We start from the raw sequence: 17,560 nt of genomic DNA, 5'->3' as shown, positions 1-17,560 counted from the left end.
GGGCCTCTCATTATCGCGGCCTCTCTTGTTGCGGAGCACAGGCTCCAGACGCGCAGGCTCAGTAATTGTGGCTCACGGGCCTTCCCAAGCCAGGGCTCGAACCTGTGTCCCCAACAAGAGAGCCTGCGACAGTGAGAGGCCCGCGCACCGCGATGAAGAGTGGCCCCCGCTTGCCACAACTAGAGAAAGCCCTCACACAGAAACGACCCAACACGCCATTAAATAAATTAATTCATTTAAAAAAATAAAAAATAAAAAAATAAAAGCTTAATGTTTAAAATGTACAAAAGTAAATGAGTTTAGAAGAAATTCGATTAAAGTTTCAAGTGATGTTTTGCCAGTCTAGCATTTATACTTCTGCGACACTGTTCTGGAGTATCCAAGCACACTATATTAAAGCTTAAAATTGTTCTAAGACTTTTGGGACACCTTCTATTTCATCACCGGCTTGTTAATTACTGGACCACCATGTTGGCTGGAATTATGAAAATATCCTTTAACACAAGTACATAACAAAGAGGAAAATCATCACAAAATCAGAAGCACCATTATAGTTAACAAGAAATGCAGCACGGACCCAATAGAAGGAAATAACCTACTTTCTCTGTTTATGATCGCAAACATGCTAATATGCTAATAAGTACTGCCTGCAAAGAATTTGGATGACATGTGTTATTCAGCAGCTTTTTGGTTTAAATTGATTGCCAATAATGACTAGCAGCTTCAATGATATAGTAGGGAGGAAGAACCCTGCAAAACCTAACGATGCTACAACAGTCTGTTCCGAAGTTTGGCTTTATGAGTTGTTAGGAGTCCCATGTTTTTTTTTTGTTTTTTTTTTTGTGTTTTTTTTCTTTTTTGTTTTTTTTTGTTTTTTTTTCTTTTTTGTTTTTTTTTTGTTTTTTTGTTTTTTTTTCTTTTTTTGTTTTTTTACTTTTTTTTTTTTTTGGAGTCCCATTTTTTGATGGTAATACTGCACTGATTCTAAAGGAATATGCAGCAGTATGGGACAGTGAGGTAAGAAAAACATAGAAGTTATATAGCTAGTGTCTTTAAAGTCTAAAAATTTAAACTATTAATTAAAAAACCTCACATAGCTCACAGCTATCAGATATCTGTGCGTGGATTGGGAGCAGATATCTGTGCGTGGATTGGGAGCTTTTAGCTTTGGAGTGGTTTTTGTAACTCTGTTTACAATAAAAAGGACAGAAGAGCGTGTTACATTGACGAGGTCCCGTTCTTTCCTATGAGCATAATCTTCGCTTGTCCATGAGTCTCTTGAATTCAATGTCTTTCTTTAAGGTGAAAATACTAACTTTGCTGGTTTCTGAGCAGGAGAGGTGATATTTCTCCAGTCTTTGTTTCGAGGGGTTTATGATGTTACAACCCCTCACTTCTCCCTTAAGAGAGGATGGCATTGGAGCGCCGAATACCAATGAAATGATCAGCGCTGAAAGACCTTCTCATAGCAGCTCTACACACGTCTTTGTATTTGTCGTCACACAATCTGGAAATGGCCTAGGAAAGTCAATCAGGTAGAACATAGGTATAATTAGGGGGGAAAAAAATGTTCGGACCTTAAAAAAACAAAAAAAGCATCATTGATAAGCCACACATCTCCATTCGTTTAGATAAGTTCATAGTTACTGCTACTTTGGATAGCTGATATCTACACTAACTGACAGTTCCCTAAGGTAATAACCTTTAAGGGCTATGATTAGATTGCTGGGGCAAGGGGTAACTTGCCCTAATAACTTAGAGTTACTTAAAAATTGGCTTCCTAATGATAGGCTCCTAATAGCAATATCATCTGTTACCTACACACGTGATCCTTAAACGTAATGGACATACACTTGGGCAAAATCAGTGTTTACTCAGCTATTCAACTTCTCTTCAGTTTTCATTAGTTATTACATACTCTAAGAAAATTTTAATCAGGTAGGTATGTGCTGAAGGTAGGAGAGGTCTAATGACAAGCGCTGAAAGGTGCTATTTCACTTGCACATAAATTATGGTAGAAAAACATCTTATTCTAAAGTACCACCAAGGTACCACAGAAAGTATCAATTTTAAATGTGTTCATTTCAGTTGTGAATTTTGCTGTATACCCACCAAAAATCATAAGCCATAAGTATTACGTTGTTCCATGTACGTTACCATTTATATTAAAAACTCATGTACTTTCTACATCCAGTATCTGAATCCACATTATACCTTCCAAGTATAGGTCTCTCAGGTTAGCCATGGATGCTTTGTCTAATAAACTCATGGGACTGAACTGTGATACACACACACACACACACACACACACACATACACACACACACACACACACGAACTGCAAGCTGAGTAAAAAACAGTTAAGAGGGAATTCCCTGCTGGCGCAGTGGTTAAGAATCCGCCTGCCAATGCAGGGGACACGGATTTGGGCCCTGGTCCGGGAAGATCCCACATGCCGAGGAGCAACTAAGCCCGTGCGCCACAACTACTGACCCTGCGCTCTAGAGCCCGTGCTCTGCAACAAGGGCAGCCACTGCAATGAGAAGCCTGCGCACCGCAATGAAGAGCAGCCCCCGCCCGCCGCAGCTAGAGAAAGCCCGCGTGCAGCAGCGAAGACCCAATGCAGCCATAAATAAATAAATACATTTATTTATTTATTAAAAATATCAAGACAGTAGAAATAGTCCAAAACATCAATTATTAAAAAAAAAACAGACAGTTAAGAGTGGTAAGTAGATTCTGTAGGTACATCTGATTAGGGATACAATTTTAAGAAATTATTCATGTATGGTTATATGTAAGTGTAGAGGTTCAAATGGAAAACCATTAAGAACAGATTAAATATGATTGAAAGTATTCTGAATTATGGTTACAGAAGAGACAATTTTTTTTTTTATAATGTGGGATCCCTGTATAAACCATAAAAGACACAGGAAATATGATGCCAACGGGTCAATAAGCTCTTCAAACTGTTAACAGCTTTCCATTTTCCTAATCACTGCTTAATATAATTTAGCTACAGGTGTGGCTTCGGTGGCTGACAGAAAACCCCAGTTAGTGATTTCACAGCCTTACCTCTAAGTTCTGTGCTCTTTCTTTGCTAAGAGGAGTGAATAGAACATTCAGGTTGTTGTCATCTGCTAAGGAGCGAAGGTCAAAGTAGTATTTGGCATACACACTGAAAGGAACATTAATATTAAACTGAAGTAGCTCCACGAAGTGCCTTTCCATCTCATTCCTGGGGGAGGAGGAGAAGACAAAACCAACACAGGACAATTTTAGTCAACTGGGCTATCTTCAAAAATACCATTCTGAGCTACTAGGATGGCTCTAAATACTGTTTTGAAACCAATAATGGCTACCCAGCTGGATTAATACCCTAATGTGCAAACAAGGTACAGCTATTTGTGGTCCTTTCTGCGTCCCAGCACTTTGAGTCTGGGACAAGGGGGAAGAGGTCATGGCCCTCTTATGCACTCATGCTGCTGACTCAGGGGCTCATTCTTCAGAGTTCCATTAGTGCAGCTGTACGATTCATGCTCCACACTCACTCACGAGGCCCCGCTCTAGTGATCAGTTGAAAGGAATGATGTATGCTGTTTATTAGCTCTGAAGAACTTGCAGACATTTTCACCGGGCTGATGACAGGAAGGGGCTTACTGAAGTAGAGACGAGCCAACAAAAGGAGTGGGCACATCACCACGGCAACAAATGGATCCATCGAGAGCCACTGCTATTATCTCTGAGGGGGGAAAACTCTTGAGGCAACAAGGATTCATCTCAAGTAAATAAATAAATAAGCTACATTCGATGGGAAAGGGAATCCCCCCACCCCCACCCCCACCCCGTGCATGGGGCTGTGTCAAAGGGCATAATGCAAGTTTCTGTTCACCTTAAAACCTTACTAGGGTGAGTTGTCGTCACCATGACAGGACAGGATGCACTTTTTAAGCTTAGGAAGGCAGTAAGATTATGTCTCAGCTAGACTAAACCCACTTTACGATACGACCTCTGATAGAGCAGTTGTTGCCCCCGGTGTTAGGAGAGCAGCCCAGAATGTTCAGACCTACCGCCCCTTGCCAGGACAGACTGCACACGCCCACAGAGGGCGAATTCAATGAAGTGGGAAAGTAGAGTGCTGGGAGCAGGCTTCTGCTATATGACCATATCCAGCCATTTGCTTGCCAAATGTTTAAGTAAATAAATATAAAGTTAGAGTAAATCTTACCACTTTTCACAGCAATCACTTTAGAGAGTTGATTAGATAAAAATGATAAATACCCAAACAAACATGCAAGTGGCTTATTTTACAATACATTTGGTTTCTTGGTTTTCAAGTGTTAATATTTTATCCATTGGATAAATCAACAAATGCTCCATGTTCTCCTGTATGGAGAGCAGAGTATGAGCAGAAATGAGGTTTCTCATTTGTTGAACTTTAAACCTAACTGAACCTACTTCCAAAATTAATTTCCTGTTCATACGGCCAGAAGTCTATAGAAATGTAAATCAGATAATGTTTTGATAATCAGCTAATCAGGACTTAATTTACTACAGGAATAAATGCACTTCACTATCCCTTTTATATTTTCTCCACTAATACATTTTAATTGTGTGGAAATACAGTACTTCATAGGATTAACATGTCTATTAATAGAGCTTTAATCACTGAAGAAAAGCATTATGCCTACAGAATATGCATCTTCTGTGTTTTTTGCTGTTTGTAAATGGCTAGGTGGCTGAAGAGCCTACCACTTACAGGCGCAGCAAACTGTCTGAACAGCAGCTGCTCAGTTTAACTTACTCTTTTGAAGGGAAATATATATTTAACAAGACACAGAGATGTTAGAAAGTTTTAAGGAAAAGCTGATAGACAGCAATTTTTCAATTCAGACTCAAAATGAGACCATTACAAATAGTAGTCAACAGCAGAGGGATGAAACAAATGTGTATTAAACACTTTGTTGTAATGCTTTCCAACTCCCAAAGATCATAAACAAAAGCAGCCTATTATAAACATAACTCCTGGTGATTCTCCGTTCTACACAGAAAAGCGTTGTTTAGAATTAGTTTCTTCATAGCTGGACAGTGCCGCCAATGCTCCTGGGCTCAATGTCTATGAACACCCACACGTTTCCCTGCATGTTCTCGGATGTTGTACCTGGAACCAGAGCCCCAGTCAGCTCAGCTGCAGATTCTGAGAAAATTTCAGCTGCCATCATGGCAGGGATGGTGTTCACGATTACAAATTTTCCTTCCTTCAAGGGACCAGTTCAAAGACTGATGATAGTGTTGGTCAACGTCACTTTAGTTTCTGCAACTTCCAAAAGTACTTCTATTCATTTCAAATTCATTATCTGCTGTTCCACTGTTTGCTAAGATTGCTACCAGCAATATCACCACGACCACCTGGTTTACATGATCACCAAAGTGGGCATTTTCACCAAAAGCCACTTTGACAGCTACTGACAGTCACTGGTCCCTTCTCTTAGTCACAGCTTTCCTCGCTTCAGCTGTAAATATGCACTTTGGTAATTGTGAATTATCTAGGGTAAGGGGCAAAGGTAACAAAAACAAACTCTTGCCCCTGCCTGCCATCTTGATCGGCCGCTGCTGTCCAATATAATCAAGAGGTGTCCTTTCACATTTTCCTGAATGCCACCCACAAAGACAGGTTCACTGTCAAGCGGGCACTTCGAGAGTCTGCTGGAATTACCTCTCTGGCTCATCCTGCTTCCCACCCCTGGGGCCCTTCACCAGAGCCAGATTGGAAGCCTGGCGTTTCATGCCAATGTGAGCGTGCCATCTGTGAGGAGAACCTGCCTAGTTAACTCAAGGCCCCACAAAGTGCCGCTGTGTTTGCTGAGTGCCCTGGGTGAGGCCCCAGGGATGCTTCCCGGACGACCTGAGAGGTAGGTGTTTCCTAGCTCAGCAGACTTTAGGGGAGGAGACAGGAACACAGGGATCTGAAACCTTTATATGTGGCTACCTGTACATCATAGTTTCTGTAACAACAGAACCTCAGATAAAAAGGAGAAAAAGACCAGCAAAAGCAAATACACAATGTGTGACTCAGGTTGAAATTATAACCTGTCAGTAGTCTAGAGGCCCTAAGACCTTAACAGTGGCCACTTGCTTCAAAGACCAGGCGTGTGCCCCTTAAAAATGGACTGGACCTGGTAGACAGCTTTAAGAAAGCTGTCAAGTTACTTACTGTACCATGTTGCTCTGGTAGTGAGCTTGTAAAATGTTTGGCAAAAACCACCAGAAAAATAATTTCAATTTCTCAAGCAGAATATTACAACAATAACACATCAAGACCTACCAATGAATGAGGGGAAATACAAATTGTTATACTACAGCTAGATAGAAAGAAGGCTGTAATTTTATGTCTATTTCAGCTCTCTGCACAAGGTAACCTTTCTTAAAATGTAACATTTCTTAAAAATGTAAACTTTATGAGAGCAAATGAGGTATTGGAAAATGGTTAGAAAGTTCACGGTAACCTTACAAACTCACATGTCCTCAACTGTAACGTCCTTGAGGATCTGGCAGTCGTCCACATTCCATACAGCCCGATCGTCCCAAAACTCGGAGGCAAGAAGAATGGCTCCCAAAACAATTCTTTTCCAGTTAGTGGGGCAAATGTCGATCTCAGCATAAGTTAAAAGCCTTTCTAAGTAAACCTGCAAAAGTAGAGCACTGATCTTTGATTTTCGTTCAGTTTAAGTGCTGTGATAAGAATTGTTAGGAATGACAGATTTCATCTCTTTTTGACACCCCTTTTATTCCTAGGTTCTACAAAGACTTTGCTCAGCCAAGCCAAGGCCAGAGGCCAGGTCACAGTTATTTCTGTGAGTCTGATATTTCTGTGAGTCTGATATTTCTACTCTGCCCGTGTGAATTTCCAACCCAATTTTGGTCACAGGAATGAAAGGACATCTCAGCAAAGGGCATTCTAAAGACACGCATTGTATTATTACCTTCCCACTTGTCAAGGGCAGCACATACAGCCCAGTGTCGACTTCAACTGTTCAGTAAATGCTTGAGTGCCTATCACGTGCAATGTTAACTACAAGACTGGTGGTGGTTGCATGGCGATTTTACATAACGCTTGAGTGTGTAAAATTCTGGTAAGACTGAGCACATCTTTACCTTCTCTTCAGAGTCAGTCACCAGTCCTTTTGTGGCATGAACTTGAAGATAAAAACTGGTGGTCAAGAGAGCCTCCCAGTGGCTGCTGCGTGGCACAGCAGGACAGGCAGTACAAAGGGGCTTTACAACTGTCAAGTATTCCCATATTTTAGTGCCTTTTGAAGGAACACACATGCATACAAAGGGTAGTCCTTTTCATAGCCCCAATTTTTCACATCTCCATTATCATTTCATTATTCATTTCTGTCTTACATAATCTGCAGCTTAGTCAATTCTTTTGGTTTTAAGGTGGGAAGACCTGCCTGTGTCTGTATCCCTGGGGCTCCTCTAAACCTGCCGGTTTGTGAGATGATTTCACGGTTTCTTTTACATGTATCAAATGTCTACCCTACAAAGAACTGGATGGAGTTAACAGCTGAGCAAAGATTAGAGAGGTAAGCTGTGATTTGTTGTTACCTCTGTAGAAGAGTGTATATGCCATTTGACAAAAAGAAAAATGTCCAGTTTGAAAGAGTCTGTTTACTCTCTGAAGGGTTATCAGATTGACAGCTCAGATTCGCCCATGCCCTCCAAACTCTACTGTGTTTTCAAACACGGGTATTGAGATTATATGTTCTTAGTGAAATTCGGCTCCCATTCCCCAAAGAACTCAGCACTCTCTAGTACCCTAAGAACGACTCTCCCCGCAAGGTTCAACTCTCTACTTTATGGGACTCATCAGAGGCACTGAAACGACACTGGCAATCTCTCAACTTCCTCTCACCTTTGTACTGGCAAACTTGGTACACGTGCTGATATTCATTTATCCCACTTGCCCTCCTGTCTCGGAGGAAGCGAGATTTCTTTCTTTTCACTGAAGCTAACTCTCCTATGAATGAAGTTGATCCCACCTCACTTCTGCAGAGCACTGTGCCCACAGTTAGTCTCCTTTTGAACAACTTCTCCCTCTCTGTCAGAGGCTTCCTCCAGTGTGAATGCTTCCATGTCCCCAGCCTGTCCCCCACTGCCCCTAGACGGCGTCCTCAGGCCTGAGGCCAGCTCCTCATCTCCCATCCTCTCCTTAACCCACTTCAGTCAGCCTCCTGCTGCTACCACTCTACAGAGACTACTCTTGCCGTGGTCACCGGTGCCTTCACACAAACAACCCAGAGCTCTTCGTCCCAGAGCTCCACTCCCCAGGCCTTCCCTCATAAATGAAAGAGCACTGCCACACGCCCAGTCGCTGAGACCAAAAACCTGCACTTGAGTGTATCCTGCTCCAATCTGTTAGGACTTCTTGTTATCTCTACCTTCACTGGTACCCTGACCGCTTTTCTGTCTGTCACTTCTGACTTGTATCGCTGCCACTGCCTAACTTCTCTGCCTCCCAACAGACTACAGTCTGTTCTCCCCAAAGCAGCCAGGAGAGCCTCTTCAATTAAGAGTACTTTATGCGCCTGCTCCAGATCTGCCAGAGGCTTCCCATCAAACAAATACCTTCTTCCCGTGGCCTGCAAGTTACGAGGCCCTGTGCGGTACGGCCTTGTCCTTCCGTGACCTCATCACCTATGCTCTTTCCCTCATTCCCCGCTCGGATCACAATGGCCACCTTGCTTTTCCTTGAACACACAGAACAAGTTCCTGTCTCAGAGCCTTGCACTTGTCCCCTCTGCCCGTAATGCCAGCGTACCTGATCTTCCTCAGTTCAGCCAGGTCCTGGGTTCAAACATTACCTCTTTAAAGAGGCTCTTCCTGAGCTTTCTAGTAAGCCCCTCTAATCACTTTATCCCTTTACCTTGCTTTCTCTTCATGGTTTTTACCACCACTTGAAATAGTCATCTTTTAAAAAACACTCATTAAAAAAAAACACTTATACTTTGCTATACACCTGAAACTAACACAACACTGTAAATCAACTGTACTCCGATAAAAAAAAAAAAAAAAAAAAAAATTTACGTCTTCCACACTTGCTCCATAAAGGCGAGAACTTTATTTATCCAACTTGTTCTCTCCTCCACCCCCCACATGTAGAAAAGTGACACAGAGTAGGTATTCAGTGACATGGTATTTATGACATGAGCAACTTCTTGGTAGCATTTAGCGTTTGGACCATACTCTCCTTCTTGAACCTCTCCTGGTGTCTCTTAGGGTTCTCTGCTGGGTTTCCTACCACTGTAGCCACTCCTCTGGGGATCTGTCCCTTAAGTGCTGACAGTCCCTAGTAGGATCTATCTTCTACCCACTTTTTATTTTACATACTTTCTCTGCATTTGAACAGCTACACTTAATTCCCTCCCTCTAGCTCAGATTCATGCTCCAATCCCATATATTCAAATGATTACTAGACACTGCCATTCTGCTGTCTCGCAGGTACATCAAGCTTAACTTGGCTACAAAGAAATGCCCCTCTTCCAACCCAAATACTCTCCTTCCTGCATTTCCTAGCTCTCCATATGCAAGCACCATTCCTGCCTCTCTCAAGCATGTGCTAAGCACTCCAAGTGGCCTGTAGCGCCAAGAAAAGGCCTGTGTCTGATCCAGTACCCACTGAGGGGTCTCTTTTCAAAAGGACAAGCCTCCTGTCCTAAATTCTGCCTTGATAGGAGCAGGCAGTGAGTGGCCTAAGTATTCCTTCCCTGCAGACCACGCAGCTGACTTTCCCCCCTACAGGTTTGCTATAGGGAGGAGTAAAACAATCCCAACTACCTCTCACTTGAATATGATTTATTATTCAAATGATAAAATCTTACCATAGGAATTAGGAATGGATGACAAAAAGGTCCTTACACAGCTGTAGCTTAGCAGGCTAACTAGAGTAAAGCCTTCTGAAGTCCTACTGGCACCCTAGTCCTGGGCAACTTCACATGCAGGCAATAAGAGGACAGCAGGGATGGTTAACACCATTATCCATTATCCAAGGAACAGAGAACTGAGGGCAGTAGTTCTCAGTCAGGACACACATCAGAACTGCCTAGGCAGTGCAGTCTGGGACTCAGCTTCAAACTGCCCGGAACCTGTTTCTGCCTGTGGACCAGAGCGCTCAGTGATTGCCCCGCCCCACCACCACCACACGCGTCGTCTGTGTGTGCGTGTGTGCACTGTGCGTGCGTGTGTCCCCTCAGGTGTGGAAGGAGAAACCAGAAATCTCTCCTGCTGCCTTTAATAGCAATTGTTTTGTGATGAGAAAAGCAATGGCAACGTTTTAAATCATAATGATGATTAAAGCTCAAATGTGTATACTTTACTTTCTTTTGATAGGTTTCTCTTAATAAAGTTCTAATGATCGTTTCAGGAACCTACTTTCATTTGGGAAAAACAGGACCATACCATGTGTACAAGACAGAAATTTCTACAGATGCTTTATGAAAGAAAAAATATCTTACCAAAGTTACTACTGCACCTTCAGCAGTTAGCTGTGCGGCACTAGAAAGAGTATGAACAAATCCGTAAATGAATTTGTGTTCAGGATCATGCTCGAAGTATTCCTCTGGAATCTTTTCTCGCTGAAGGGAGAAAAAATGCAATTTAAGTATCCACGGAAGAAAAATACTTAAAAGTACCCTTAAGATAGCAGTCTTCACACTTGGGCCCACGTGCCCCTTAAAATAATTCTGATTGGGTGACATGTCTTGTAGTCTTTTAAATCTAAACAATGGGATCCTAAAATACCACAGTGATCCAGTACTCACCACCATTCATTAAAGAAAAATACAGGCACAACCGCAGAAAATTTATGTATTTCCACGTTCCTCCCCACAGAATTCTAACCAAATGTAAACTATTGGGTTGGCCAAAAAGTTCATTTGGTTTTAAGTAAAAATAAAAGACACAGTTTTCATTTTCACCAAGCATTTTATTGAACAATATATTCACTAACCAAACAAACTTTTTGGCCAACCCAATACTTTTAGGCTCAAAAGTCTTGCTGATCACCATATGTCATACTTTTCTGTAGTCAACTTTGAAAACACATTTCCAGTGTCCTGTAACCATAAGGCTCTAAGAATGTGCTGTCCTGTACAGCAGTCGCCAGCCACGTGTGGCCACAGAGCACCCGGAGAAGTGAATTTTAAAACTTTGTCATTTTAATTCGTTTAAAATGTAAACAGTTTTCTAATTTTCTTCTTAGAGGCCTTATCATATTAGGTTTATTTACAAATATTTATATTGTTTGATGCTATGGAACATCATCCTTTAAAAAGATACATTTTCTGTTACTTGGGTATGTTTACTTACCTGCTCACTATTCACACAAAGTGCAACTCGGTTCATATCCATCAACCCCTTATACAACACGCCTTCGGGAAAATGACTAGACACAACATGGCGTGGGGAAGAAGACTTAAAGGAAGATGAATTTGACTTCGAGCTGGAGGAAGTAATTTTCTTCTAGTAATTAATTTCAAAGCAAATCAGCATGAAATAAACACAACTGTATAAGAGAAAAATACCACTTCAATAAAACTGACACTTACTGTGAGTGGATGTAATCTCTCATCAAAAATATCCAAGGATCTATCTGCAACTCTATAAAATAAGAATGTGCATTTAAAAAATTAATTCAGGACTTACTATCTTAGTAAAATATCGGCTAGGAGTAGAGAGAGGGGTAGAGGAAGCTTAACCTTCAACGAAGCAAACAGTTTTATAAATTCTTCTCCTGGATTCCACCCTTAGAAAGGTTTCCTGACCTATTTTTACTCAGCACATCAAGTTCTGTGAAACCTTTTCTACAACAACCAGCCAGAGTTGCCTCTATAAGCACTGACCCTCCCTAACAGGCAATGCTAGTAAACCAATATATTTTCACCCCTCTAACCTCACACTGGAATATGCAAGAACATTTTATGAAGCAGTGGTGGTGGGCAATAAATTCTTCTCACTTCAATCAATGTGAATATGAGATTCATGGTTTTTTCCCGTTTTTTTCTCTTTAGTTCTTTATATCCTTATTGTGTATTTCTTCTTGTCTCTTTTAAATAGTTTGAGTTAAAAATGTAATTGTCTTTTTATTTTAAAAGAAACCAGGCTTTTTAATTTAAAATTTCACCACACTAATACACTGCGCTCATTTGAACAGCGGTTCTCTAAATGTGGTCTGCAGGCCTCTGGGATTCTCCCCTATCCCCTCCTTCAGGAGGCCCAAGAGGTCAAAACTGCTTTTATAAGAATACTAAGACACTACCTGCCCTTCACATTGTGTGACATTTGCTATGGATGTATAAAAGCAAAAGTGGGTAAAACTGCTGGTTTCTGAGCATGAATCAAGGCAGTGGTACCAAACTGAATTAGAAGTCATTCAATTATTCACTGCCACTTGCAGTTAAAAAATCTGCTTGAAGAACATCCTTGATAAAAGAGTAAAAATTAATAGTGTTCTTAAACCTTGGTCCTTCTTTTTAATATTCTGAATAAGTGGAAAGTATGCATTAAGCACTTTTACATACTGAAATATGGCTGTGTTAAGGAAAAGCACTTGTGACTTGGCGGTAAGTCATTTTTTTCATAGAACACCATCTTTATTTGAAACACTTTTTTCATCGAACACCATCGTTATTTGAATGTACAACTGACACAGTCATTCTTTCAAAAATGAACAAAGTGAGCCTGTCACTTCAAGGAAAATAACTCTAAAGTTATTTGTTGCCAATGATAAAATTCAAGCCATCAAGCTAAAAATATCAGGAGTTTTGGAAAACTTCTACCTTCGATTGTGAACTTGACAACTTCTCAACACTTAAAAGACTTTTCTGGTAAGACTGGTGGTGATACTAACAAAAGTGAGTTTTTGACACTGTCTAAAGAAATGTGAACCAATACTTTCCAAATGACCAATGTATAATATTATAAAGTCAGGTACAGGTAAAAAGATCTACTCAGTATGCATGACAGATCAATGGGTATTAATTTAACATAGTATTTATTACAAGTTCATTGATATGATTTAGAATTCCATTTTAACTAATTTAAGAAACTAGCACATGCAGACTTTTGGTACAGTATCAAAGAATATACCAAATTATCTGAAGGCTTTAAAAATACACCTTTTTCCAACTATATATCTGCAAGCGGCTGGATCTTCTTCATATTGTTTCTTCAAAACAAATGACTGAAGACAGAATAGATATGAGAATCAGCTGTCTTCTATTGAGGAGATACTTTTCTCTCAATATTTTTTGTTGTGGAAAATAGTTATTTTTCATTAAAAAAAATGATTTATGTTGAACACTGGGGTTCCCAATCAGGGGTGATTTCGTCCCCCAGGGGACTTCTGGCCATGGCTGGAGACAGTTTTGGTTGTCGTAATGTGGAGGGAAGAAGGTGCTACTGGCATCTAGTGAGTAGAGGCCAAGGGTGCTGCTATATATCCTATAACACACAGGACGACACCCCACAACAAAGCATTATCTAGCTCAAAATTTCAGTAGTGCTAAGGCACACCCTGTTTTAATATACAATGAATTTAATTTTTTAAATTCTCAATTTCAATTTCTAATACAGTAAATTATCAATATAACCCATATAAACAAATACTCTTTGGGATGCTCAGTAACCTAAGAATTAAGGGTCCTAAGAGAAAAATAAATGATTCACTTCTATATTGTAATAAAAGCACTCTAATAATAAAAGCTTATGCCAGTAACATCTATAGTTATTACCTAACACTAAACTTGATACCTTGTAAATTAATTAGCTGGAATAACAAGATAGGTTTCAAAAGAGCTCACCTGTTCTTGATGTGGTAATATATTGCTAAGGTCATACTGTGGAGGAAAAAAAATACATTGTCATCACTGATTTTTATCATATCAGGCCTGAAGACATTTTTAAAAAGGGGTTAGCAAGGAGGGAAGACCTTCCAGAGGCCCAGTGGCCCCGAAATCCTCGAATTCAGAACAGTACCACATGGGTGCTTTCCCCCTTGTTTTAGGTTCTTCAGCTTTTAGCAAAATTAGGAGACCCAAAATGCTAGATATGCTGTTAGAAGGCATGTTTTGGTTGATTATTATAATATATAAATTATTACATATGTCCCCTGTCATTTGTCCTTCTACCCACAAAACCTTCTGTCCTGTACAAGTTATATCTATCTATACACATGCTTAAATTTAAGCCATATAGTAGTTTGTGTGTGGGGGTGTGTGTGTGTGTGTGTGGTTTTTTTGTTAGCCCCTGCATTTCAGTTGATTTAGTTCGCTATCCACCTACCCATCCGTTTTCCATTATTTCCCTAAAAGTAAATAATAAAAGTGCTCTATACCAAAATGATTTCAAATCACTTTTACATAATTATTAGAAAATTTAATAGCAAAATTTTATAGCCACAAAACTGATGATAGGTCTAGCTATCCTGAAATAAGCAGTGCTAATAAGACAGCATAATACTACACAGTATCCTATTAATGACAGGTATTTCCAAATTATTTTAAATAAAGTATTAACGAACAGATAGATACAAGTCCTTAGGTAGTCTTTTTTAAGTTACTATATTCCTAAGTTATTCACAGATGTTGTATATTAGGCAACAAAGGGGTTCTCTGGTTAAGTTATATGCTCCCCTTTGTTCTCAGTGTCTAAAATGAAACTCAAAATAATTGAGGGAAGGCAAATCTGAATTTTAGAATAGGTCTATAGAATCTTAGCACTTGTATAAAGGCCTGTAACACCGTTAGCATCAAAGATGGATACTTCTATAGTGCTTCCAAGTTTCATCTTCAAATTGATTTTAAAATCACAGCATTAGAAGTTTTATGATGGAAAGGACCACTGAACCGTAGATGACATTTAATTAAACCACCCATTTTACAGATAAGGGAACCAAGGCTTAAAACTGACTTACCTAAGGTCCCACTAATTATCAGAAGCAGTTCTCTTTCTCCTGCCCTCTAACCAAATAGTGGCTCCCAAGCTCAGCTGCACACTGGGATCATCTGAGAAGCTTTAAAAACTGCCTGGCTTCTGCTTCAAGATGTTCTGATTTAACCGGCACTGGGTATGACTTGGGCATCAGGACTGTTTTTAAAGAGCCCCAGATGACTGCAGCGTGCAGCAAAGTTTAGGGATGAATGAGTTAGGGTTAAGATCGGAGAATCACTCGGGATGCTTTTGTCCATATAATCATGCTTCACATCATTCCCCATCTTGTCAACAGGTGTGTGTGCGTGGGTGAGAGAGAGACAGACAGACAGACAGACACACAGACACTGTGTCTTGGAGGCGGGGGCAGGCGGGTGGACTTTGTGCATCCAGAAACATATATCTTGAAAAGTTGCATAAGTGATTCTAATAAGGCTCACCTACCCCACTGAGAACAGCTACCCCACTGAAAACTAACCCCATGATAAACATTTTCAAAATCATTCCTAAAAGCCAATTGGCCCTATTAATTTTCTCAGTAAACCTTTATTTCACCAATAATGAATGTGATGAATGATCATTTCTAAAACTTCATGAGAGCAAATTAAAATTTACTGTACTTCCAAAAATTAGACTAGGTCGGGAAAAAAAAGGATGAAACCTTCTTGTCTGAGCAAGGTAAATCTTTTTTTTTTTTTTTAATTTTATTTAATTTTACTTAATTTGGGATGCATGGGGTCTTTGTTACTGCGCGCGGGCTTTCTCTAGTTGCCAAGAGCGGGGGCTGCTCTTTGTCGTGGTGCGCGGCCTTCTCACTGTGGTGGCTTCTCTTGTTGCACGGCACGGGCTCTAGGTGCGTGGGCTTCAGTAGTTGCACACGGGCTCAGTAGTTGTGGCTCGCGGGCTCTACGGCACAGGCTCAGTAGTTGTGGCGCACGGGTTTAATTGCTCTGCGGCATGTGGGATCTTCCCAGACCAGGGCTCGAACCTGTGTCACCTGCGTTGGCAGGCAGATTCTTAAACCACTACACCACCAGGGAAGTCCCTGAGCAAGGTTTACTTTCAAAGTACTTTTGAATTATATACTGGACATCAGACTCTTTTGAATTCAAAAGAAGCTGCGACTCTAGCCAAAGTAGAGTGGTTTTTGTACCCACAGATTCAGTGTCTTGGCTGAAGAAAAACATTGAGTGATTATGTGATAAGTGCCCAAACTCAGGACTTTAGAGATGGGGCTCAGTTTTTGCTGAAACATGACTTGACTGCAACTATTATTGTAAGCAAGAGAGGAAAGTTACATTATTATGACTGTGAACTTGCTGTCTTTAATTAAAGTAGAAGTTACTGAGAATTTAAATAGCTAAAAAAAAAGCTGGCACATTAAAAACCAATTAAAAATACAATTAGCTTATAAAATTAAGACAACAAATAAAATTAAGGATAAGGACATTAATATTTTCAAATAGCATTTCCCAAACTGTGTTCTGGAAAATCAACATTCATATCCTAAGGAGATGTTAATGTTTCGTGGACAACCGCGAGGGAGGAGGCAAGAAGCTCTGCATCCCGTTTGGTTTTTTTCTCTTAAATAAGCTTGAAAGGTTCATCATTAGGGTGTTTTGAAAGTGCATCTCCAATTGTGGACTATGAGGTGCTCCCAGAAATTAAAGAATAGTTTCCATCATCATGACACTGTTCGTGTCTCCTTAAGTATAAGCCTGACCACAGCCATGTTTCCGAAACCTCACCTCTTTTATTGTTCTCTGCTGTGAGTGATACAGTGTGTTGGAGATATATATATATAAACAAAACTTAAATGTGTCTATTAAGTTAAAACCTCAGTTGAACAAATTTCATCTACAAAGAAATTAAGCTTGAGTGTGTATTTCTTAAGACTGGTTTGATATATTCTCCCCCTCTTTGGGGGACAGGAAGGAGAAGTAAAATTTCATACAGAAAGAGTGCAGGAAAAAAAAAAAAGCACAGTGGGATAAATCTGACAAACTCCAATTAAATTTAAATGCAGATTCGCTTTGGTGCCAGCAGGGGACAAGCTGTTCCTTCTTCTAAGAGCAGCTTCCAAAGTAGTGCACGTTGTTTGAGGACTACAACTCATACAGTAATAATTGTCTCTAGAAACAGCCAATCAAAAGCACCTCTCTTTCTCACTGTGTTCAACAATGGCTTAGCAACAGAAACGCGTCAAATAAAGATTTATACTTTTTCTGGGATTTCTTATTTGCTAACTGGCTTTCCCTTCTATCATGCGCTCTAAGATTAAAATGGAAACTGAAAATTCATATTTAGGTCCTTGAAATCAATCTATAGTTGACACCAGTTTTTTAACCTGATCACTGAAAAGGACAATTCAAATGAATGAACTTATGTATGGCTAGGATGCTTTTAGCGATAAGGGGGTCTGTCACTCAGCCCTTGGCAACCTACTTGTACTCACCATTTTACTGTGGTTCTAAGATTAGGCTGGCTGACCGTGCTGTCATCTAGAAATATTGTTGAGCATGAGCTATACTTTTTAGTAAGCTGCCCTGGAGATACCTGAAGGGGAAGG

General features: G+C 40.3%; 1 protein-coding gene across 2 annotated transcripts in view; it reads right to left on the bottom strand.

The window, feature by feature from the left end:
- Positions 1 to 598: 598 nt before the first annotated feature.
- LOC309663087 (cyclin-Y-like protein 1) overlaps positions 599 to 17,560 on the bottom strand; it is a 228,838-nt gene continuing 211,876 nt past the window's right edge. The window contains exons 5-11 of one of the 2 annotated variants that reach the window (XM_082466475.1): positions 17,447 to 17,547; positions 13,863 to 13,898; positions 11,610 to 11,661; positions 10,518 to 10,637; positions 6,520 to 6,686; positions 3,076 to 3,238; positions 599 to 1,518 (exon numbers count right to left, since the gene is read on the bottom strand). In XM_082466475.1, coding sequence (XP_082322601.1) covers positions 1,402 to 1,518; positions 3,076 to 3,238; positions 6,520 to 6,686; positions 10,518 to 10,637; positions 11,610 to 11,661; positions 13,863 to 13,898; positions 17,447 to 17,547 — 756 coding nt within the window. In that variant the 3' untranslated portion in view covers positions 599 to 1,401. The remainder of the gene's footprint in view (positions 1,519 to 3,075; positions 3,239 to 6,519; positions 6,687 to 10,517; positions 10,638 to 11,609; positions 11,662 to 13,862; positions 13,899 to 17,446; positions 17,548 to 17,560) is intronic. The other variant, XM_082466476.1, reaches the window with a different exon arrangement.

The sequence above is a fragment of the Balaenoptera physalus genome, assembly GCF_965194825.1.
Source record: "Balaenoptera physalus genome assembly, chromosome: 6".
NCBI classification, from domain to species: domain Eukaryota; kingdom Metazoa; phylum Chordata; class Mammalia; order Artiodactyla; family Balaenopteridae; genus Balaenoptera; species Balaenoptera physalus.
Note: the sequence above shows the minus strand (reverse complement) of the source record. Positions and strands in the feature narration are given on the sequence as shown.